The sequence below is a fragment of the Lissotriton vulgaris genome, chromosome 2_1 (genome assembly GCF_964263255.1).
Source record: "Lissotriton vulgaris chromosome 2_1, aLisVul1.2, whole genome shotgun sequence".
In the NCBI taxonomy this organism is placed as follows: domain Eukaryota; kingdom Metazoa; phylum Chordata; class Amphibia; order Caudata; family Salamandridae; genus Lissotriton; species Lissotriton vulgaris.
Window position 1 is genome coordinate 144,989,151 of NC_141687.1, and position 25,109 is coordinate 145,014,259.

General features: G+C 45.6%; 1 protein-coding gene across 1 annotated transcript in view; it reads right to left on the reverse strand.

The window, feature by feature from the left end:
- LOC147729704 (uncharacterized) overlaps window positions 1-25,109 on the reverse strand; it is a 363,931-nt gene that overhangs the window by 299,342 nt on the left and 39,480 nt on the right. Inside the window, exons 6-7 of the mRNA XM_086954024.1 lie at window positions 3,470-3,688; window positions 1,590-1,738 (exon numbers count right to left, since the gene is read on the reverse strand). Coding sequence (XP_086810150.1) covers window positions 1,590-1,738; window positions 3,470-3,688 — 368 coding nt within the window. The remainder of the gene's footprint in view (window positions 1-1,589; window positions 1,739-3,469; window positions 3,689-25,109) is intronic.

Consider the following 25,109-nt stretch of genomic DNA (forward strand, 5'->3'; position numbering starts at 1 on the left):
AAGAGAGCAGGACTGACTTCCCAGCATCGACCAGTATTGTAATTATGTTCTTTTATTGAACTCCATGAGGACAGGAGCAAAGCAGCAAAGGTTCCCAAGAAAGGTGCATCCTTGCCTGCTAAGGATTGTTGGTTTTTCCATCAGATTTTGAGAATACCACAAAAAAACATATCTAACCCCATAGAGCTTTAGTCAAACAAATCGTCCTGCTTTGCCCTGCATACAAAACCTCTGAACCAGAAAAAAAACTATGACTGGACTTAACACTTGGAACTGGGGCGAGGCTCTCAAATCAGCCCAGTGGGAATCCAGCTACAAAATTCAGCTGTGTACCGCTCAGCCAACACTAAAGGCTAACAAATGAGCTCTGCGCAGCATATCTGATTTTGAACAGCGCCCTGTGGCTTCAGCATCCTGCCTTGCACTAATGGAAGAAACAGATAACCAAAAAAGGGACAAAATCAAAAGGTAACAATGTTGTGCTTCCCACAAGTCTTACCCAAACCCCATTTCATCACAGTCAGCCTATTGCAGATAGGTCAGAGTCAATCGTGAACATTGACTTTGATTGGCGCTTTGCCATTTCTTGGAGATATTGCCTTAAAACTTTACAAATGTCTCTGGTTCCCTTAATCTGTTTTAACCTTTTTTCTTTTATTCAGCTTCTTATACGTTCCAAATTGGTATGGGAATTTAATTGTGTTGTGTCCTTAACTTTAATGTTGTTTAACTTTAATGTTGTTTGGTACTGCTTGAACCTGGTAAGCATGTCTCTGGGGAAATGGCTGCTTCTTGTGCCATAGCTACTAGCAGCAGCAACTCCTCCACAAAGGCGGAGGAGCGTCGCCCTACAGGAAAATAAAATGATAATAACAGCATGTTATTATCCTTTTATTTTTCGCTAGTGGCTCTGTAGGTGCAGGTGGGGTGGGCTCCGCTGCCCACAGAGCACGTTGAGGATTTGTGTGCACTTTCTAAGTGCGCATGATGGTTTGGACGGCCGTCTTGGGCCGGCCAAACAGTCATGTGCACTTAGCATGTTCTCCACCGGCTGTATTGCACAGCCTGGGTGGAGAACATGACAGCCTCCCAGCACTAGTCTGAGCACTGAACCACGGTGCTCAGACCAATCACGACGCTGCCATCATGCTGGTGACAGCAGCGTCGTGATTGGCCAGGGGAGTCTGGGAGCCTGGGTGCTTACTGTTTCCTGCGTCGTGGACAAAAGGACGCAGGGGAGGCACCGCCATTAAGGTAAGTTAAATTGTCTTTTTTTCCCTCTATTTCTTTTTTAAACCCCCCCCCCACTTTTCCCCTCCCCCCACACACACACACTCCCCGTCACACCATTAGTGACCCATGGCAGCTGCTACTGGCTACTAGTTGTTGGGCAGAGTTTCTCGTTGAAAAGTTTTGTGACCGAACAAGACTGTGTTTTAGGTTACTAGGGTCACCAACTGTCAATTTAATAATCCACATTCTCGCAGCAGACAAACTAAAACATCAAATTAGGCACGTTAATATCCAGCCAAAAAGATATTACAATGTATGCCACCCACAGATGGCAAGAACTAATGCAGAATTCCTACCTAGAATGTGTCCAGACCAGCAGCAAAGTGTGCAACATTGGCAAAAAATATGTTTGTTTCTTTGCATTTGATTTTGCCGACTTCAGTAGATCATAATAGACGACCAATGTCCCCAGGTATCTGTTATTTTCCTCTGCAGCAGCAAGTGCCTAATCAAAAAGAAGCAGACTTAGCAAGGCATTGCCCAATTTCTCCTTCTCTTGCTATATTTTTATTTTGAAATACAAACTGGAAAAAATTGACAATTGCTGCAATTTTACCCCAAAATAACAAAATATGTCCAACATACCGAATAAAACAGTCTGTGATGGAGGGATAGAGAGTACAGAGGAAGGACACGGTAAGACAGAGATGGAGTGAGAGAGGGGATGTTATGTTATGTTAGTAGTTTTTAAAGAGGAGTGACCCTGCGCTAGGCTTCAGAGGCCACAAGAGATCTGCACTTGATCCCAAGCAATTTCAGTTGTCTAAAAAAACACAAGGGTTTTTTTTTCGGAACATGGTTTCCAAGTATTCTAGTGTCATCTCAGAAGGGAGGGGGGGGGGGAGTTCCACGGCTAGCTGTCAAGTAGCTGCAGGAGCGACCACCCAGGCATGCTTGTTTTATCTGGTCAGTGCTGCCCCAGAGAACCTGAGGCATCTAAGGATGAAGGAGAGACAGGGAGAGCCTCTGGTGGTCTGATAGGGAGAAGGATGACAGACAGGGAGATCCTGTGATGGATTGAGAGAGAAATAAGGAGGGACAGGGACAGCCTCTGGTGGATTGAGAGGAAGAAGGAATGACAAACAGGGAGATCCTGTGAATGATTGAGACAGAAAGAAGGAGAGACAGGGAGAGCCTCTGGTGGATTGAGAGGAAGAAGGAATGACAAACAGGGAGATCCTGTGATGGATTGAGACAGAAAGAAGGAGAGACAGGGAGAGCCTCTGGTGGTCTGATAAGGAGAAGGAATGACAGACAGGGAGATCCTGTGATGCATTGAGAGAGAAAGAAGGAGGGACAGGGAGAGCATCTGGTGGATTGAGAGGAAGAAGGAATGACAGACAGGGAGATCCTGTGATGGATTGAGAGAAAGAAGGAGGGACAGGGAGAGCCTCTGGTGGTCTGATAGGGAGAACGAATGACATACAGGGGATCCTGTGATGGATTGAGAGAGAAAGAAGGAGGGACAGGGAGAGCCTTTGGTGGATTGAGAGGAAGAAGGAATGACAGACAGGGAGATCCTGTGATGGATTGAGACAGAAAGAAGGAGGGACAGGGAGAGCCTTTGGTGGATTGAGAGGAAGAAGGAATGACAAACAGGGAGATCCTGTGATAGATTAAGAGAGAAAGAAGGAGGGACAGGGAGAGCCTTTGGTGTATAGAGAAGAAGAAGGAATGACAAACAGGGAGATCCTGTGATGGATTGAGAGAGAAAGGAGGAGGGACAGGGAGAGCCTTTGGTGGATTGAGAGGAAGAAGGAATGACAGACCGGGAGATCCTGTGATGGATTGAGACAGAAAGAAGGAGGGACAGAGAGAGCCTTTGGTGGATTGAGAGGAAGAAGGAATGGCAAACAGGGAGATTCTGTGATGGATTGAGAGAGAAAGAAGGAGGGACAGGGAGAGCCTTTTGTGGACTGACAGGAAGAAGGAATGACAAACAGGGAGATTCTGTGATGGATTGAGAGAGAAAGAAGGAGGGACAGGGTGAGCCTGTGATGACTTGAGAATCAGGTGCTGTAGTGTCTGGAACATCTTGTCACTGGTAGAATAGACCCAAATCGAAAGCACATGGTTTTGACAAAATCATGTATGATCTAAGACAAGCCCTAACAGTACAAGCTGTGGGCACAGAATGGAAGCCTCAGCATTTACTCATTGCTCGCCAGCTGCTCACCTTAGTGACGTCCTTCCGGACAGCTCTGAAAGAATGCCCATAGGTGCTGTTAGCTTCTTCCAAGCTGCAGAAGATCTCACTGGCCTTGGCAGAGCTCAGCTGCTCTGTGATTGACAGCAAGTCGTGAATGTGTGCTTCCCACATCTCTTTTTCTCTGTAAATCCCAGGTTTCGGTCCCCAAGTCTTCAGCTCAAGAAAAGGGTCATGCTTTAAAACGACCTGAAAAATTTAAAACACAGTTCTGAAACCGACTTGTACCATTAGAAGGCATTATGTTTTATTTAAAACACATACTTTTTATATGAAGTCAAGCAGTCACATTTTATGGGAATTAGGGTTTGAACATTTGATTGAAAACAGGGCTATAGGAAAGGATAGCGTGGCGGTTATCAGGCAGAGAGTCTTTGTTGGTCCCTGGTTCAAATCTGTCTCACGGTGATAACGATCTCAACTAGTTAACCTAAATCTAACAGTGAACGTAAATGGAGCCGCTACCTCATTACTTCTGGATTTATCAGCTTCATTTAACACTGTCCGCACCACACACTACTGCAAAGACTCCATGATCTCGGATTCTTTCATGCTTCAAAATAGACTGCTTCTTATCTCATAGGCGGACAAAGTGTAGTCTGCCTACTCCCTTTCACATCACCTCCTAACACATAACACTATGACATTCCTTGCGGTTGAATCATACCCCCTTCTTTATTCAACATCTATCTATCACCCCTACCAAATGTGATTAAATCATGCAGCCTGACCTAATATAACTATGCAGATGACACCCAAATCATTTAAAAAATGGGAAGCCCCAAAGACCTCTACAATTCAAAACTCGATGACTGCCTTTGTGCAATAAACACATCGATGAAGAATAACCATCTAAAGCTCAATACCACAAAGACAGGCATTATGATAAGAGGACAATGATAAAACTACCAGCCTATGCCATAAGGCATACGGAACCTGAAACCCCTCTGATAACAACAAGAGAAGTTACGCATTACTGGAAAATTTGGAGAACTCTAATGTAGTCCATTTGTTGTCGGTCCTAAATATCTATACAATCCGCCAACTTCTTTTCATCTCACAAAGACACTCAGATATGGGATGATAATAAAAACATCCATCCCGTCAGATCTCTTCTCTTCTCTCTCCCTCCGACTAAGCCAGCTCAGGACCACAACTATACACAAAATCTCAGACTAAGCAAATTATATCATATGAAATACCATAAAGTGACCTGAAGAGCTGCTCAAAGCCACGAGCATACAGAAGCCCATAGAACTGTGCATCTGTCTCTTACTACTACATGCTGCATTTCATTACATTTTGAAAGAACAGAATGCCAACCCCACCACTTTTCAGGTGCTCATAAATCTGAGCAAACAAATCGAACTAGATTACAGATTTGTTCGGTATATTTTATTTATACCCTTTACTTAGAAATTTTAGACACTTAAAAAAAAGTGATCCTATGTTTGAGAAAGACACTCAACATATAACAATACAAAAATCACAAATACATAAATAAATTATTTGAACAAACAAAAATTATATTGTACACCTTTTCTTATTGAACAATAGCAAACAGTAAATCTTTGCACATATTAAAAAAAATCAATATTTCAACTCAATGATAGAGACACGTTCAAAGAAGAAATTGTGAACAAAGTACACGGAATCTCATCAGGGCTCAATCAATGGGGTTCTGTAAGGTGTATGAAAAAAGAGAGAGCACTGTGTCACCAACCATCATTAAATCATAGGTGTGTGATCAGATCGGTAAGTCTGTGTTTAAACAAGCGTGTTTACACAACCCGCTACTGTAGCCGGAGTAGAAGAGTAAATGTCTTCTATTGTCGATTGCCAGGTCACCGTTTGAGTATAAAGGTGTAGAGCAGCAAGGCTCCTAAACGCCGGCTGCTCCAGAAGGAAACATAGCGGCCAGGCGAGTGAAGCGGCAGCATTGGATTGCAGGTAAACGGGCGCTGGGAGCCCTTCCATTTTGCCGCTTTTGGTTTACATGATAAAACAGATAAACACGGTCTTCCCCGCATTCGCGCTTTAAGCTGAACGGCTACCTTGTTAAGATCTGTCATGTTGCCGTATTTTAATGCACACGTCGAAAAAATGTATATATGTGTACCCGCGCACTGTTCGCAATGCAGCACGGCTGTCGTGCTCAGATGAAGATAATTTTTTGCCGCATTGTATGCACTCGACCTAAGGTGACAAATATATTTAGTCCCGTTCTCTGTTCATTGCAGAACGGCCGTGTGTACACACTAAGAGACCTTGATTGGGAAGAAAAGATCGCGGAGGGGCTTTTGACCACACGCTTTGCCTCCAGGTACGCTTTAGTTAATTGGCACGCTCTCCAACATCTATGATCAGAAGTGCCTGACTGGGTCTAACGCAGCAACTTGGTTATATTATTTATAGGTCGACAGAGGACCATAGACAAATTGAATAAATGGGACAGGGAGAAGCACTTACACCAGTCCAAGGTATGAACGTTTTTGTGCTTGCAAATGTGTCCACCACATGAATTATACTATGATTGCACATTCTGAGTCTACTGTTATCTTGCAGATAACACTGTCTCGCTAAAGTGATGGTGTAGCAAGATCATCACGATAACTGCTCCTGATTGACTAACAGGTACAGGAGGGGAACAGAGGGGGAGGTGGTACGGTCACCTATGATTTAATGATGGTTGGTGACACAGTGCTCTCTCTTTTTTAATACACCTTACAGAACCCCATTGATTGAGCCCTGATGAGATTCCGTGTACTTTGTCCACGGATTCGAAACGCGTCGGCAGAATAGAAAGAAACATGAAACATACAGGATTGATTTCTGAATTTGATTAATGTTCCGAATTAATTTGTGTTCTTCGATTTCTTCTTTGAACGTGTCTCTATCATTGAGTTGAAATATTGATTTTTTTGAATATGTGCAAAGATTTACTGTTTGCTATTGTTCAATAAGAAAAGGTGTACAATATCATTTTTGTTTGTTCAAATAATTTATTTATGTATTTGTGATTTTTGTATTGTTATATGTTGAGTGTCTTTCTCAAACATAGGATCACTTTTTTTAAGTGTCTAAAATTTCTAAGTAAAGGGTATAAATAAAATATACCGAACAAATCTGTAATCTAGTTCGATTTGTTTGCTCAGATTTATGAGCACCTGAAAAGTTGTGGGGTTGGCATTTTGTTCTTTCAAAATATATTATATGGTCCAGCTGACCCTACGTCCAGGGACCTACCTCCTTAACTATTCAACGCATTTCATTACATGACACACCACATGGAAACACTTCCTACATAGGATCAAAACAAAAACAACATCCTTCCAAACACACGTCATATGCAATGTTACTCATGTAGGCAAGCACATCAGGGCCCCACATAAGGGTAGTAAGCAGTATATAAATGCTGCAATATAATACAACTTGAGACTGAAGCAGAAATATCACATATGGATTGAAATTTATGTAAAGTGCTATGAAACCCTTAAGGGGCTGGTCCACAAAATGAACAGCTGTCAAATAATAAATACATTTTAATTACTGAGGCCTCCCACATGGATTCAGTTGAGAACTCAATTGTGAATTTACAAGCAAGATGGCTGTTATCATCTGGTGGACCTGTAAAGTCAAATACCGCCAGTGCAGCCTTTCATCCTTCACTACTCAAGAAACCCACAGCCATTGTCATAAATTAAAGCAACAGGCAGGTTAGAAATGGGAAAAACACTTCTAGTAGAAATTATATTTAAAAAAGAGCTCACACCTTTGAGCCGAGACCTTAGCTCACCTTTCACTTGACACATATCATTTAAAGGCAACACAGTGTAGGCAGACTCTAAGGGAAGAAAGTTGTATGTATCTTAGTGCTAGGAGAAGCTTGTAGTATCTCTTTATGAGTGAGTCAGCAAGTGATACCTGTCCTACAGACACCAAAACTTCAAAAGGCAAACAAGGATAAAAGAAAGAGAGACGGTTTCAGGGAGACAAAGGTACATGGAACAAATGGTGAAGTAGATTACTAGGATAGGTTTGCACTGGACAAATTACTACTAGAAAAAGACTTGCCTACTTTGACCTATCTAGACAACAAATGAAACCCCCATACACATATTGTCTAGGTGATCACATCAGGTACACATAGGAAAACATTGCCGTTCTTGGGGCTGCGCTCTTTACAAGTGTGGGGTAATAACATCCATATCAGACTAAACAACCTCCTTTTTTAGCTAATACTTTCCATTACAAATCACATATACAATTTACATTTCATCCATGTTACAATAATTTAAATATTGATAGTGTTAGAGAAGTGTGAAATAAACATGGTCAGGGTGTTTATTATAGTTTGCATCCATCCAACAATGCAATATGTGTAGGTGATAGAATAATGTTAATATCCACACTCAATAAAAAGAAACTTGTTTCGAAGACAACTCTTTAAAATGAACCCACTGAAATTCAGCATGGCGACGATTAGGATTGGCATGGCGGCTCTGATAAGAGCTATGCTAACATTTACGGTTAGTATAATCGAAAATGTATCGGGGATTTTTTCAGAAAAAGAAACCAGTGATAATTATCTGAAATTAAGGGGGTATAAGGAGATTTTTCCATAAAAGTAATATAAAAAAAGCAAATACACTTTAGCACCTAAAGGCAGTTAGAGAGGTGATGTATAATGGTACTCATTTATCTGTTTCAATGGGATGGCTTCAAATCTAAATATAGGCTGAGCTAAAAATGTAAAGAAATGTTTTTGATATGTTAGTACCAGTCTGAAATGTTCACAGGATGATATAGAGTGAATTGACATAGATGCACAATATCACATTAATTCTTAAATATATGTAAGATGCGGGTGATCCTAACAAAGTTGTCTCTTGTAAGTCACAGAGGTCCACACTCAGCAGTGAAATCCATGTATTATTCATATAATATGTAATAAAAGACTAGAGGAGAGAACACTAATACCATTGTTTGAGAATAGTCAGTGACATCTGAACTCAAAGAACATAGCAGAGAGCAGCGATAATGTAATTTGAGTCCAAAGGAAGTTTGTTAGACCTGATAGTCTTGAGGTAGTGATTCCTAAACGTTTTGCTATTTCTTCGTGGGTTTTGAGGATTCTCTTTTTGTGGCCTAGGACTTGGAGCACTTTCCCACTGTAATTCAGTGTGAAAGTATGTGTGATCTTCCTACACATGTTAGGAAGTGGTGCTTACCTGATGTTTTTAAACATGTATCTGACAGAGACTACTTGCCGCAGATTCCTTAACGTAGAATTATCCCCAGGCGTGAGACTGGATTCGGAATTTTTTTGCCACAGCATCTCTCCGCGCTGAGGGACGGCACCAGGTGACTCCGCCCTGACGTCGTCCACGTACATGACGTCAGCGAGGTCACATAAGTCCCACCCCAGCGTGCTGACATCAGTTTTCTTCTTTTCCGCGTGCAACGCGGATCCGGATTGTGTGCCTTGGCCTGTTTCAGGCCTTCTTTTAACACTTGCTTTGAGAACAGTGTGCGAATCCCTTCGGGCTCCAAGATGTGTACTTCTTGTACCCGTCAGATGTCGACGACAGACCGTCACCCTATTTATATGTGATGTTTGGGCGAGCACCATGATTCCATGGACTGCGACGCTTGTCAGCATCTTAAGCCGCGGGAGTGCCGGATGAAATTGCTTTCGGCCCGCTTGTCCAGATCGGTCTCATCCCTGCGTCTGTCCCCTACATCGGAAGAGCAGAGAAGCCGCCGATTCCGGTAGCAGCATCGTCCCTCACCAAGGTCTCATGGGCGTCGCTCGCCCACCGGTGAGTTCCTCAGTCTGTCACCGAGGCCTTGTCTTCACTCTGCGGAGGGCGAGGGTTCCTCCCGGGACGTGAGCCCTTGCCAGTCGCCACCCTATCCGCCGTTTCCTGGCTTTGGGGCGTAGGGCCCAAATGGAAGCCTACGCTGCGGTTCTGCAGGCTTCTTTAGGCCTCTTCCTCAGACGTCAGCAGATCCCTCGCCCTGCGCGGGGGGCCTTCCGCAGACTCGCCGGCAGCTTCGGTCCTGGCACCGAGGAGTTCGGCTTCAGGTCTTGGAGGTGTGGTGTTGTTGAGGTGCGGCCCTACGGGGTTCCCCTCTTCAACCCACGGCGCCCCTGCCTCACTGCAAAACCCCGCAGGGTTCCCTGTGGTGTCGCAGGAGGTCGCCAGGACTTACGGTTAGTCCCAGAGTCCCTCTCGGTCCTCTGGGCAGGCGGTTGTCTTACCGGAGACCAAGCCGATGCCTTTCCGGCACCGGCGGCTTCCCTCCCCAGCCCTAGCGGCGCCACAGGGGGAGGCCAGGACCCGGGGCGCCTCCCTGAGTCCCTCTCGGCCCTCGGCACAGGCGGCTGCCTTATTGGAGGTCGAGCCGTCGCCGTTCATTAGCCGCTTCTGCTCCGACACCCGCCACTTTCTCCTGTGCAGCATATGGTGGCGGAGGTCGACACGGCACCCCTGGGGGCCGCTCCAGCGCTGATCGAGGACACACAGGTGCCCATGGCGTCGGGTGGTCGACTCGCCTCCGGAGGTCACTTCCTCTCCGGAAGTTTGTCATCTCCTTGTCACCTCTTCACCGGAGACTGGACGCTGCGTTGTTGCTTTTTCCCCAGCGTCTTCCAGGGAGGGCTCTACGCCGTCTCCGCGGCCGCAGACCCCGGACCCTATCTTCCACGCTTCACTGGTTTCCCCGCAGGCTTGTCAGCCTTCTCCGGAGACCCCTCAGGCCCCTCACTCGTCCATTGGTCTTCCATCCTACAGGGGCTGGCCGTTCCCTCCTCCAGCTGGACTCGGGGACGGGCGGCTTAGTTTGCAGCTTTCGCCCACAGAAGAGTTGCCCTCTCCCGAGCGACGCACTATGGAGGCGAGTGTGGCTTTTGTCCAGCCATTTCTATGGCCTTGGTATTCTGCGCATGGGCGCCCCTGTCACTCCAATCCAGACAGACCATTTGTTGGAGGTTCTCCACCAGGGCTCTGGTGGAGGGGAGCTGCTTCTTCTGTTCGAGCTTCGCTCCACAACTCTCTTCTGTGGGCCTGGGGGCGTCCTGCTACGGGAGATCTGGTGCCTCAACCACTCCTCCATCGTCATCGTCCTGCTCCAAACGATCCAGTCTGCCTTTCTTCCCACCCTTCTGCCCAGGGCCCTGTCCTGCAGTCTGCTTTCCCTTCCTTGTCTTCGGTGCTGCTACCTCTGTCGTGTGAGGGCTGGTGGCTGGACTCCTGGGGCGTAACCCCTTCGCCTCCACTAGTGCTGCTTTAAGCGCTCAACACTCTTTGTGTGTTGGCCAGGGCTACCTCTACCCTGTGGGTTTCCACGGAATCCCTTCTGTCTCCCCCCTCCCATAGAGGTGTCTGCTCTGATCTACGGCACCATGTGCTAGATGGACAGGAATTAGCCACATTTATTCTCTGTTCTGCCTAGATGCCTGAGGGCAGCTGTAGCGCTTTACAAATCTTATTTTCATTTAATTTCATTTAATTTCATTTCATTTCATTTCATTTCCTTGGATGTTTCTGATTCTCTCGGCCGCACTATGGCAAGTTCTGTGGCTCTCCGCCACCATGCTTGGTTGCGGGATGGTATATTTCCAGAGAATGTTAGGGAGCGTCTTGTTGACCTGCCTTTTGATGGGATTCTTCTATTTAACACCCATGCTGACTCTGGCATTCAACGACTTCTTGCGGTGCTTCGTCCCCCTCCCCCTCCGTAAGCTTGGTTTGTCGGTCTTCAAGTGACTTATGGGAGGCGTTTATCCTCCTTTTTGGGCCTAGTGTTTCGGTTAGCCCGTCTGTGTGTTCTGTGTGGGTTGGAGTCCCTTCAGGGTCCTAAAGTTGGCCCCTCTGTCTTGTTGGCTGCTGGTTCAGCCTTTTGAATTTTGTGGTGAGTGTGTATTTTGGCTGTTAGTGGAGCCATATAGGTCCTCAAGTTGGACCATCCATGTATTTTGTGGCTGATTGGTAAGCCGTTTGTGGTGCTACCCACAGGTCCTTCTGTTCTTGTCCTCTGCTGCGGTGGGTTTTCCCTAAGATGTAATCCCGTGTTTTATTGGGACGTGTCATACCCTAGGTGAGGTACTTGTTGGCTATTGTATGGCTCTGTACTAAGCTGGGCAAGTGTGGATACCCTTCCGGTTCCTCGCTTTTCATGGCGCCACTGTGTACCGCTTGGTGCGGCCCCTTTTTTCTTCCGTCTCAGTGCAGCTTGTGCTGCTCCAGGTCTTGTGCTGCTCAGTATCCGAGGGTGTTTCTATCTTTCATCTGCAGTGCTTCCCTGTCGTGCATTTAATCCTTGCCCTGCTAGATGTCTGCTTCTGGGCCCTCTTCAGCCTCTGGAGCGCCAGACCGTTTTGTTGTGCCGCCCACGGCGTTGTGTCGTGGTGTTTCCACCTGGTTATCAGGCGCTTCAGACTGGCCCTCTGCCCTGTGTTACGGGGGGCTGGGATATTCCTGGTGTTCTCCTGTGTGCTGGTTGATGGTGTTAGGCTTGTGCTCCATTTTTTCTTTTCTGGCCGGTCCCACTCGTAATTTAGCAATGATTAGGTTAAGCATTAGGATTAGCAGAAGACATCTTGTATTTAGAGACTATCTTGTCCGTTTACGGAATCCATTTTGTATTTCTGTCGGCCATTTTGTTTGCCATGTGTTCTGTCCTACCTTCCTATTAACAGCTCTTGAAATCTGCCTAGAGACAAGATATATTTATCCTCTTCTACTTTGCACATGCTCAGTTGAGCATGCATCTGACTCCAATTTGTAACTGTCAAGATGTGTCCACCAGAATTTGCTAACTGTCAGCCCTTCCCACTTGTTGCTAGCACACTCTCTGTATGACCTTATATGTATTTGAAACCAACACTCTGTGCCTTGTACCGCCTTTATTTCAGCCCCTGTGTGGGTATAAAAGGACCAAGCTCCTTCTAGTCAGTGTGCTACCTCATACACTTCCAAAGGGTGTTGTGTGAATGTAGTTCCACCTCATGAGGTTTAATAAACTCTGTTTTTTCTATTCCAGTTTCTGTGGCAACTTCTTGCTATTGGTCTAAGGACACTGTGTAGAGAAGGGTGAATCCCTTGTACTAGTAGGCCTGGCTGAGGCTTGCTACCACAAATTGGCGCTTCCATTGTGGGCCTCATCGGCGACTCGGATGCCCGAAGGACTGGTCGAGACGAAGGATTGGAATCCCGCTTTGGACGTGATCACTGCTGGAGGAGACCAGAGTCTTAGCATCCACGGCGTTTTCCCATTCTTTCTGATCTGACCATTCAGGTGGTGCCAGTCCTCGACTGAGATCTCTTCTGTTGATTCGCCGTGCAGTGACCATTGGTCGATTTGAGAACTTGGCAGTAGGAACCTGGACACCATTTGATTGGTAAGAGCCGTTTTGTGGCACTTGCTGAAAGCTTGATGCCTTGGATTGGTAAGGTAGTTTAGAAATGCTTACTGTGGCATTTGTATATGGAATTGGCCAAATATTGAACTCGTCCTATGAATATGTATACATATGTGTTGCAATACATATAGGCAGGTAATGAGTAGATTTTTCTCTACTTCTAAGAATATTTAAACGGAGCAACGTACGAAGAGTACTTTAAGCACTACTTTTGATTATAATACTGCATATTTTGCACTATTTTTGGCATGCCTGTTTCCAGCACACTTCGTAAGATGTGTTGCTTTTGTAGTGGTACCAATTTGAGAATCGATGAAGCACAACCGCCCTCCCCGGAGGGGACGACTAATAGGGACATGTATATTAAATATGGTATTTCGTCCATAATGTACAGCACATTGTGGAATAAATACACCCGCAAGGATCCTGAGTTGAGTTGGCCTATGCATGGGTCATTTGATTTGCGAAAGATCCAGTATGTGGAGCAACGGATGTTCAAGCGAAAGACTAGGCAAGACATGTTTGACTGTGTGCGAATGTGGGAGAAAGAAGTGCCTGAGCGAATGAAGCGTGAACAGGCCTTGATTGAAAAAGAACAGTGTAAAAGTTTGCATGAGAAATCATTAGAAATGAAAAATAAAGAGATTAAAGAAATTAAAGAAAGGGAAGATAGGGAGCGTCAGTTACAGGTAAATGGCCAATACGCTATTTGTAGGCCTCTTTATCCTATTCTTAATGAAACCCCAAGATGATTCTCTCTTGTTAGATAGTTGTCCACTTCCGTATACTCTTCCCTCTGCTCCTGATGAGTCAGATGAGGACTCTCCTACGGAGCAGGATAAAACCTGAGACACTCGCTCAATGTTAAATACTGAACGTTCCTCTCAGATTAGATCTGCGGCGCGTAAAGCCGATCGTAGTACTATACTGCCTCTGAAATCTTAGCTACTGTTCAGAATTGGATGGAAAGGGAACAAAGATATTTCACCGAGATATTTGCTAGAGAGGTTCTTGAGCGATTTAGGAAATCTTCTGTGGAAGTAGAGCCAGATGATATAGCAGCTGATTGTAAGCAATTACGTGAAGGTTCTTTTGTCTTCTCCCAGGTGGCTGACACGATCAGACGCTTGGTTAAACTACGTGATGAAGCAGTCCGTTTCCGGGAGGAGAAAGGGACAGCAGACGCAGCTGCACAAACATCTTGAATCAACATGGCACGAGCTCCGACGCTTGAAACAGATAAGAATGTTGTAAATGTGAAACTCATGCGAGAAGCCGCGCCTTTATATGTTCCTCCTAAAGGAACAGGTACAAGTGATAATAAGACTTCTGTCGACGCCAAAGGGTACTTTATTTATAATTGGGTTTTCACTCCTTGGAATAGAGCAGATGGCATGGCTCTTAAAAATGCAATACCTGATCCGCGAAAGAATCCGACAGCCTTTTTTGAAGAAATTGAGGGTGCCATTAGTTCTTGTACTATGACCTTGTCTGACGTTGATTCGTTTTCTGGATTAATATTACCGCCTGATATGTGGGGAACTGTGCGTAAAGTTGATGATCGTGTGGTATTTGAGGCATTGTGGCCAGATATAGAACAATTAGATAAAGATAGAGAACCTGCACAAAAACCGTGTCAGCTAATTTTAGATCTTCCAGCAGCTATCTTGGTTAAATTAAAGACCATTATTCCCCCTAAAAAGATAGATTGGACTATGTTAGCGTCTTGTAAGCAAAAGATAGATGAATCAGTTTCAGACTTCTTCACACGCTTTGAAGAAGCATTCCACGATTTTAGTGGTCAGTCATTGACAGATGACACGGTAGGCATCTGTTTGTCGATAAATATGTCTCAAACCTTTTGCCAGAAATAGCTAGTCGCCTAAAGGCGAGTGAAAGTTCATGGACTACCTCCTCTCTGGTTTCTCTCTTAACTATGGCTCAGTATTATGAACGACAAGCAAAATGTAAAGAGGATAACAAATCTAAAAAGTTGAAAACAAAGGTTATGATGGCTCAAGCTTATGGCCCACCTTCTAGAGGTAATAATAGAGGTGGACGTGGATCTTATGGTTCGTCTTTTCCTCCCTATCCTCGTGTAGATTTGTCTGTTGATCAGTGTGCGTATTGCAAACAATTCGGACATTGGATTTCTAATTGTCCACTGCTACGTGCTCAGCAGGGTTCACGTGGTCGGGGAAAAAATCAGAAATCGTTCAGGATATTCGGGGCCTAGAGGAAATACAAATGATCGTGCTAGGTTTGATGCTAATACACGTGGACAATAGGGGGCTAAAACTTTTGACAGACAGAATCAATATCAAATGTCCGACTATGAGCCGTCTAATTTGCAAGATTCTGCTTATGCATAAGATTGTCTAGGATGGGGTAAGGAATCAGTTGAAGTTCCAGTAGATCAGAAGGGTCCCTATGTTACAGCACATGTTTTGGGTTCTACTGATCAGTTTCTGGTTGATACAGGAGCTACTCGTAGCACCTTGTCTAAACACTTGATTCCAAGGGCTCCCCTGTCTGGCTTAACTATTACATCGATAGGTTTCGATGGAACATCTTCCCTTAGCCCATTGTCACAGCCACTTGCACTTCATGTTGATAAGTTTACTGCTCCATGTCCGTTTTTGCTTTCCCCAAATACACCAGACAATATTGTGGGTCTTGACATGCTCAAATATTTCAGGGCCACGATACGATGTTCTCCGGAAGGAGTACAGGTTATTTTAAATGACAACCACCCCATGATTGAGAGATCTTGTATTGTTAAAGAGGACATTGCCCTAGCTTCACTCCCTAGTACTTCAGACACCGATGTAGGGCAAATGGTTATTCCGCCAGTGCATATTAGTGTCAAGGAGGGTGCTTCATTGCCAAGACAGCCTCAGTATAAAATTTCTCGAGAAGGAGAAGAAGCACTTACACGCATTGTTCAGGATTTGATTAAAGGGGGGGCTGGAAGAAGTACCTTACAATATTTGCAATAGTCCGATTCTTCCCATTTTGAAAAAAGATACAGACACTAAAATGTATAGATTTATCATAGATTGGAGAGCAGTCAACAAGATTGTAGTACAGCAGTACCCTGTGGTTCCTGGCATAACAACATCACTCCTTTGGTTCCTGCAATAGCGACTACATTCTCTGTTATAGATTTAAAGAATGCTTTCTTTTCTATCCCTATTCATCCTGATAGCCGATATTTGTTCGGTTTCACTTTGAATAATCGATCGTACAGGTTTTGTAGAGTTCCTCGAGGCTATACTGAGAGTCCTAGTATTTATAGTCAAGCCTTAAAACGCCAACTTGATTCCTTTACTTTGTCTGAAGGAGTGGCTCTCATACAATATGTCGATGACATATTGTTGGCAGCCGATACGCCTGAGCAGTGTGAAAAATGTACTTTGTCTTTACTTTCTTTCCTTGCTACACACAATCATAAAGTATCACAGAAGAAATTGCAATATTGTAGACCATAGGTCACCTATTTAGGACACCTTCTGTCTAAGGAGGGCCATGCACTGACATCAGATCGCATTCAAGCAATTTTAGATTCAGAAAGATGTCTGTGCATTTATTGGTTTGACTTTGTTTTGTAAGCAATGGATATTGGGCTTTTCACACATTGTTAAACCCCTGCTAGCGCTTTTGACTAAGAACACTCCGATCCCCCTTCCATGGACAGATTAATGTCAAAATGCTTTTCGTCAGATAAGACAAGCTGTTTGCTTGGCACCATTGTTAGGCACACCAGACTATACGAAAGCTTTTACACCCTATGTGCACGAGAAAGATGGATGTGCATTGTCAGTGCATTGTCAGTTTTAGTACAGACACACGGTGACAAGCAGCGTCCCTGTGCATATTTTTCTGCAGTTCTTGATCCTGTTGCTCGTGCGTTGCCTGGATGTTTCCGTTCAGTTGCAGCGACAGCTGTGTCTATACGTCAGAGCGAAGGGATAGTTTTGTCACACAAACTGTTGGTGCTAGTACCCCATGCAGTAGATGCCCTTTTGAATCAGACCAGAACACAACAACTAACTAGTGCTCGCCTGACAGGATATGAATTGACACTGTTAGCACCCCATATTACCTGAAAAGATGTGCCACACTAAACCCAGCCACTTTGTTGCCATATCCTGCGACTCGCTCAAAGGAGCCTCATGATTGTATATTCCTTACTGAGCAACAGACAAAGGGTTGCATTGATTTGCAAGATACGCCCCTTCCAGATGTCGATGGAGAGCTGTGGGTTGATGGGTCCTGTTTGAAGTTACCGGATGGCACAACCTCAGCTGCATATGTAATCACCACACTTGAAACAGTAGTGGAAACAGCTTGCATACCACAGAAGTCGGCTGAAGCAGCTTAACTAATAGCTTTGACACGAGCGTGTGAGCTTAGTACTGATTTATGTGTGAACATTTACACAGATAGCCGCTATACTTTTGGAGTGGTTCATGATTTTGGCCTACTCTGGAAGGAAAGAGGCTTTCTTACATCCCACGGGATGCAGATAATGCACAGAGAATTAGTACATAATCTCTTGACTGCACTTACACATCCGAAGAAAGTTGCCATTATGAAGTGTAGCGCACACAAGAAGATCACTGACAACATAGGACAAGGAAATGCCTTTGTTGATCGTGTAGCTTGTTAAACTGCAATACAGTGAAGCACTACTTCCATGTACGTAGTGAAATCTCAAGCTGAACGATGGCATGTTAGAGAGGAAGTTGTAGATGTACAGAAATATTCCTCTGTAGCAGAACTTGAGCAATGGTCCAAAGAAGGAATATTGGACCATGAGGGTTGTTGGCGCAACAAAGACATGGATAAGTGGAAATCACCTGCAGCCTATTTACAACCTATGGTTCAAATGGCACATGGGCTGGCACATGTTGTAGCTATAGCGATAACGAAACTACATAAACGAGTCTGGGAGCATCCTCAGATTGCCAGCACAGCTTAGAGAGTCACACAGTCCTGTTTGATCTGTTGGCAGTATAATCCTGGTAAAGGGACACAAACTCATACAGGAGGGTTTGCTGCACCAACTGCACCTTTTGAAGTTTTGTAGATGGATTACATCCAACTTGAACACTCTAACAATCTAAAGTATGTCCTAGTGGTGGTATGTGCCTTCAGTAAATGGATAGAGGCATACCCTACGAAGGATACAGCGCTCACTACAGCCAAGGTGCTTTTAAAGGAGTTTTTCCCAAGATATGGTGTTTGTAAACGTTTGTGGAGTGACAACGAACCTCATTTTATTGGGCAAGTTGTTGAGCATGTCCTGAATGGATTAGGAATCAAACAGAAGTTCCACGCAGTCTTCCACCCACAATCAGCAGGATTAGTGGAACAACGCTACTCTGAAACTAAAGTTAGCGAAAATTCTGGCTTCCACATCCTTAAAGTGGCCAGATGCATTACCTCTGGCATTGCTGTCCATAAGATCGGTGCCACACTCACAATCTGGGCTTACACCGTATGAGGTAGTATTTGGAAGACCGAGGAACATTTGGGGAGTTTCTAAGCCACACCCCATACATGATGTACCTTGGGTTCTGTTGAAGAATTATTTGGCACAATTAACTGACAGTTTGACCTCTATTCAACAACAGGTTCGAGAAGCTCTTCCGGACAGATCTACAGGTGAGACCCATGACCTCCGTCCCGATGATCACGTGATGATAAAAGCATTAGACAGATCGAACAGCTTGGAGCCGAGGTGGCGAGGTCCGGAGCAGGTGCTGTTGGCTACAAGGACAGCGGTTCGAGTGACAAACAGAAAGAACTAGCTCCATACCACGCACAGCAAGCGTGTATCGCCCGCCTTGGTGGAACCTGCTGCGCTGACTGACCATCAAGAAATTCTGGAGACTGAGAAAGGTCAAGCTATCTAATCTGACGAGTCTACGGAAGTCTTCCCAGACCACACGATTTCTGGAGCATCGCGATACAATTTGAGACCGAGGAAAGAATCTGCCGTTTTGAACGAGACTGGTTGAGCTACCGCCCTGGGTTTGTGAAACGGAGAGCCAATGAGGCAAGGGGGGGAGGACCAACCCTGCATTAGTGTAGTGACACCCGCCTTGGACCGTGGTGAAGAAATCAACGGCTACCCAAGGGAGAAGAGCACCAACAATTGTTTTCAACAGGTTCTTAGAAAGATCGAGCATCATTGTCATTGAAATGAATAATAAGAAAATGATTTGTGCTGTAGGGTTTGTTGTTGCCTTGGTGGTTTTGGGAATAACCACTTGGTTCATTGAGAAAGCAGTTCCTGCTCGACAGCTTTTTGCTGCAACTGCTCCAGCTCCACTGGAGCATTATTACTATACTCTTCCTTATCATGGGCAGAAACATCATTAGTCCTATCTGAATAACACATTCATTCAGATGTTGCATAATACCCATAATGCTACAAATACTACCAATTGTTGGGTATGTGGGATGATACCTGCACACCAGAAGAAAGGAAGAACACCTTTTATTCCTCTACCGTTATCCCATATTGGTTAATGTCAAGCTTGGTATGCCCTTTTATTTGCGTAAGGAAAGCTTTCAGTAGGTGGAATCATTTTTCAATTAAATAAAGAATGTTACCAAGATGAAAATGGTTATCCTCAAGCTAAAGGGACTAAATGGGAATGGGATGAATACCAACCGGACAATATTTCGACACCATATGTCTTCACAAATGTGAGGAATATGAAGAACAGTGGACCCTTTGTGATTTTTGTAACCAGAGCAAAAGCAGGTTTATGTATTGACAGTGTTGGGAGAATTCCCGTAGGACGAAGTGAATGTATTTCTGTACTGAACATTGAGGGCATGAATAATAGTAGTTTTACATCATCGCACAACACCTACTTTGTGTGTGGTAATAAAGGATATTACCAATTACCTGTTGGATGGTCAGGGGTATGCTACATATCATTTTTGTTACCACCTGTGTTTTTAGCACCTGCATCATACCATCTTGAACTGAAACTGTACAATGATATTTCTAAGAATAGATATAAATGGACAAGTACTGACGAGAATGACCAGACAGACACCGCTCTGCAACAATATGCCGATTTCAATTTGGGTTTGTTTTTCATTGTGGGTGCTGCATTGAATAGCAGAAAAATCAGACGATTGACTCGTGTAGTGGAAGCTGTCACCAATCAGACAGCTATGGCACTTGGGAACATTACAGAAGAACTGAAAATTGCAAGAATTGTAGCACTCCAAAATAGGATGGTGCTCGACGTGATTTTGGCTGATCAAGGTGGTGCATGCCACATCATCGGTAGTAGTTGCTGCGTCTTTATACCTGACCGCTGTCATGGTTCCTGAGTTCCCCCCTCCCGCTTACCTGTTGCCAGTATGCCTGTGCCGTCACTCGCGTGGGACGCAGCTTTCCTCACTTCCGGCCTCGGCAGGTTAGCGGTTCAGCCTATGGCCGGAAGTGCTGTTGCGTCATCAGCGCTTCCGGGGAAGACCGCTCATCAGACGTGGCTTCCCCCGGTTACGACGCTTCGTATACTGTCTTCGGCCTGTTTCCTGTTTCCGAATTCTTTGTTATTGAGACCCGTTTCCAACGGAGCAGGAGCGCTTTCTTCAGTAGCCTGTTTTCCGCTTCGGCCACAGTCACCCCAGCAGCGCAGAAGCACTGTTCTGCTTCTGGATCCTATCTCGCCTGAACTCCGTGCTTCCTCATGTACAAGCGAAAAAGAACACTATAGGCATTTGGCGCAGGAGCGCTTGTTGGGGTTTTCACATGCTTAGCGCAGGAGCGCTGATAACATTTTTTCTTTGATGCTTAGCGCAGGAGCGCTGATAACATTATTTCTTTGATGCTTAGCGCAGGAGCGCTGATAACATTATTTCTTTGGAGCTTAGCGTAGGAGCGCTGATAACATTATTCTTTGGTGCTTAGCGCAGGAGTGCTGATAACATTATTTCTTTGGTTCTTAGCGTAGGAGCGCTGATAACATTATTTCCTTGGTGTTTAGCGCAGTAGCGCTGATAACATTATTTCTTTGTACTGTACTGAGCGTTTGCTTGTTGTTTCTGCATATAGCGCAGGAGCGCTTCTGGGTTCTTTTGGCATATAGCGCAGGAGCGCTTAGAATCTTCAGTTCCTTTTTCATTTCATTGTAGCAAGGCTTCCGAAAGCTTAATAGAAGGCAGGCTGTTTTCCACATGAGTGAATGTATGTGAGTGGTTGCCGTGTTAGCGTATTGTTGGTAACCTGTGTTCCCTTGTCTTCCTGCCCAGCTGGTGGCCAAGGTCCATCCAAGCAGAGGGACGTTCACTACTACCTACTCGACACCATCCTGATCCTTAGTTATTGGCTACCATCCTCAATCCCATCCTTATCCTGGTTTGTTCCTTATTCAGAGTAGGGTAGGGTGGGTGTGGGGGCGATAGCTCGTGTCGTCTCAGCGAGAACTCTCCACGAGAAACAGGTACTTATGGGGAACCTGACAGAATACGAAGCCCAAGTTACATATCTCGCCCAGATGACATGAGCGATCCCGAAATAACACTGCAAGACATAGCAGCTATGCTTGCCAACATACAGGCAGAAAACCTCAGTTTGTGTCAGGACATGACAACCTTACAGGGCCAGGTAGCGACAGGAGTTACAAGCCCCTGGGGTCCCACTCCATCTTCTAGGGTTAGGCAGGAGGAGCTGCTAAGACCTGCCATCTTCACCTATGAGGGCGCCTCTTCCACCACACCCCCTGAAAACGCCATCCACGTTAGAGCTCCCCATCCTGTACAAATAGCCCCACCTGAACACTTTCATAGCGATAGCAATAAGTACAGCATCTTCCTCCAGCAGTGTCATTTGCACTTCATGACTAGGGCTACTGCCTTTCCGGATGACGCTTCGAAGGTGGCTTTTATCCTCTCTTATCTGGGTGGTGATGCCGCACAATGGTCCATATCGCTGGTAAACAACGACGACCCTATGCTGTACAACCTGCCGATGTTCAAGGAAGCTCTGCGGCGCATGTTCACCCGTCACACCTTTGTCCAAGCGGCAGACAATGAACTGCTTAATTTGAAACAAGGCAACACCGACCTGCTTCCTTACATCACAACGTTCAACAGGCTTGTCATCGAAGCTTGCTGGCCTGAGACCAAACAGTTATCTGTGTTCTACAGGGGATTGCGCGACGACCTAAAGGACCTGATTTCCCAGATGTCCGATCCACCGGATGAGATAGGACCTTTTATCGATGTGGTGGTCAAGGTAAACTACAGAGTACAAGAACGAAGGAACGGGAGGAGCAAAGGAGGCGACAGCCGGTTCCTGTCAATAAAAGAGAAGACCAAAGAGGAGCCTACTCCTCATGGAGATGTAACCGAACCTATGCAGATAGGTGGTATAAGAGGACCTCTCACCAACGAAGAACGTGAGAAAAGAAGGAGACAGAACCAATGTCTCTATTGCAGAAAGAACAGCTATTTCATCCGGGAATGCCCTGTAAGGCCCACCCGAGCTAGAGGAAGAAGGCCGTTTGCTTTACCTGTTTCTAAGCTGGACAAGCCGGGAAACAGGAAAATTCAGTAGGTGGCGGGGTCCAACTACTGGGTTTTTCTTTCAGTAAAACCACGACCCCTAGCTTCTTGAGTGGCAACCACCACCTGGGTGTGGAGGTGGTGCTACTAGCCGCAACAGGACAAGCATGGCAGGTGACTGCCCTTCTTGACTCAGGCGCCACTGGCAACTTTATCGATACCCTGTATATGGAGAAGTTGGGCATTGCCATAGTGAACAAATCCAAACCTGAAACCGTAAAAGCAGTAAAAGGTACCGACCTCACCTCAGGTCCTATTCGACACCAAACCGAGGACCTGTGCATGATGTTTACGAACAGCCACGTTGAAACTATTACCTTTGACGTCATCTATGCCCCCAGTTCAGGGTTATTTTGGGCCTGCCATGGCTGGTGCGTCATAAACCACGAATAAACTGGGCATCCGGTATTCTGGTCCTGGATTCTTCTTACTGCAACACCACCTGTTATAAGTCTACTGATTCCTCAAGTATGCGCACTGTGCAGGCTCGCACCTTAGCCTTGACAGGGCCCTGCATGACCACACAAGATGGAGTTCCATCGGTATACCTTGACCTGGCAGCGGTGGTCGACAAGAAAGGGGCCAATACTCTTCCTCCACACCGTCCATTCGACTGCAGGATAGATTTGATCCCTGGTTCCACGCTTCCTTGCAGCCGGATATACTCCCTCACCGATAAGGAAAATGATCACCTCCGCTCCTACCTGGATGAGTACCTACAGAATGGGTTCATACGCCGTTCCCAGTCCCTCATGTCCTCTCCTCTTTTTTTGTGTCTAAGAAGGAAGGGGATCTTTAGAACTTGCATTGACTTTAGGGCCATGAACGCCATTACCATAAAAAATAGGTACCCCCTTCGGCTGATCTCCAACCTACTGGACCAGGTGAAAGACGCCTCCATCTTCACCAAACTCGATCTCCGGGGAGCATACCATCTTGTCAGAGTCCGGAATGGTGACAAATGAAAAACAGCTTTCCGAACCAAATATGGTCTTTACGAATACCAAGTCATGCCTTCTGGACTCTGCAATGCCCCCGCGGCATACCAATTCTTCATCAACAAAGTATTACGGGACTTCATCATATTCTGGATAGTATATATCAACGACATATTGATCTAATCCAAGACCATGGCTGATCATATTCATCATGTATATGCTGTCCTCCAACAACTAGAACGGAATGGATTGTACGTTAAACTAGAAAAAAAGCATCTTTCATACCGAATCCGTTGAATTCCTGGGTCATATCATCACTCCTGCTGGTATCCAGAAGAATAACAAGAAGTTTGAAGGTTTTGTAAGTTTCAAGGGTTGCCTTCGAGATGTGGCAAGCTGGATGAATACGAATAAACTAAAATTGAATGCGGGTAAAATGGAGGTAATCTTCTTCGGGAAAGGCACTCCCTCACCGGCGGAGTTATGGTGGCCTGCTGAGATGGGGCCAGCGCCTCCCCCCATTCTAAAGGCAAAAAATCTGGGGGTTAAATGGGATGACAGCTTATCCTTTTCCTCCCACATCCAGCAGGTCGGAGGATGCCTCAGCAAACTGAGAAACTTGCGTAAAATTCTCCGGCTACTGCCAGAGGGATGCCGTAAAACGTGATCCATGCCACGGTCACCTCCAGGCTGGATTATGCCAACGGCCTCTATCTGGGTCTCCCGAAATATCTGACTCAGCGGCTGCAAAACTGTTCATAATGCGGCTGCGAGGCTGATAAAGCATATCCCATTCAAACATCATGTCTCTCCGCATCTTTGTTCGCTACAGTGGCTGCCAGTTGCTAGTCGGATAAAATTTAAGGCTCTCACCCTGGCCTTCAGAGCCCTGCATGGAACCTGCCCGAACTACTTAAGAACTCGACTGCCAAGATATACTCAGGCCCGTTTGCTCCGCTCCAACTGTCGGGCCCAACTACTCGTTCCACGAGTCAGAAGGGCGCGTCTGGGGGGGCAGGACTTTTTCGGCAAACACCGCACTTCTTTGGAACACCCTGCCACCTGCACTTCAGTTGGCACTGTCGGAAACCAGCTTTAGGAAACTACTGAAGACGTGGCTTTTCTCTCAGAAGAGCTAAGCCAGTGGCCCTACCTCCCTGATCTGGTTTCATTCTGTCCATCTAGCGCCGGGACACCTCCGAGTGAGGTAGCTGTTCGCGCTCTATAAAATTCTGTATTATTATTATTATTATCCTGTGCTGGCCGTCTCCCACCTCGGTGAAGCACATACATAGGTTTTTGGGCTTTGCCAATTATTACCCCCGCTTTATCACGGGCTTCTCCAGGATAGTCACCCCCATAACTCGCTTGCTACGCAAAGGGGTGCCTTTCTGCTGGGATGACAAGGCAGAACACGCTTTTCAGGAACTGAAACAGAAATTTACAACAGCCCCAGTCCTGAGGCATCCCGACTCAGAACTTCCATTCACTGTAGAAGCCGATGCCTCAGAAGACGCTCTGGGAGGCGTGTTGTCGCAAAGAGACGCTGAGACAGGTCTTCTGCAACCAGTGGCATACTATTCCAGGAAATTCGAGGAGTGGCGCCATTATCTGAAAGACGCCAAACATCCTGTGATTATATACA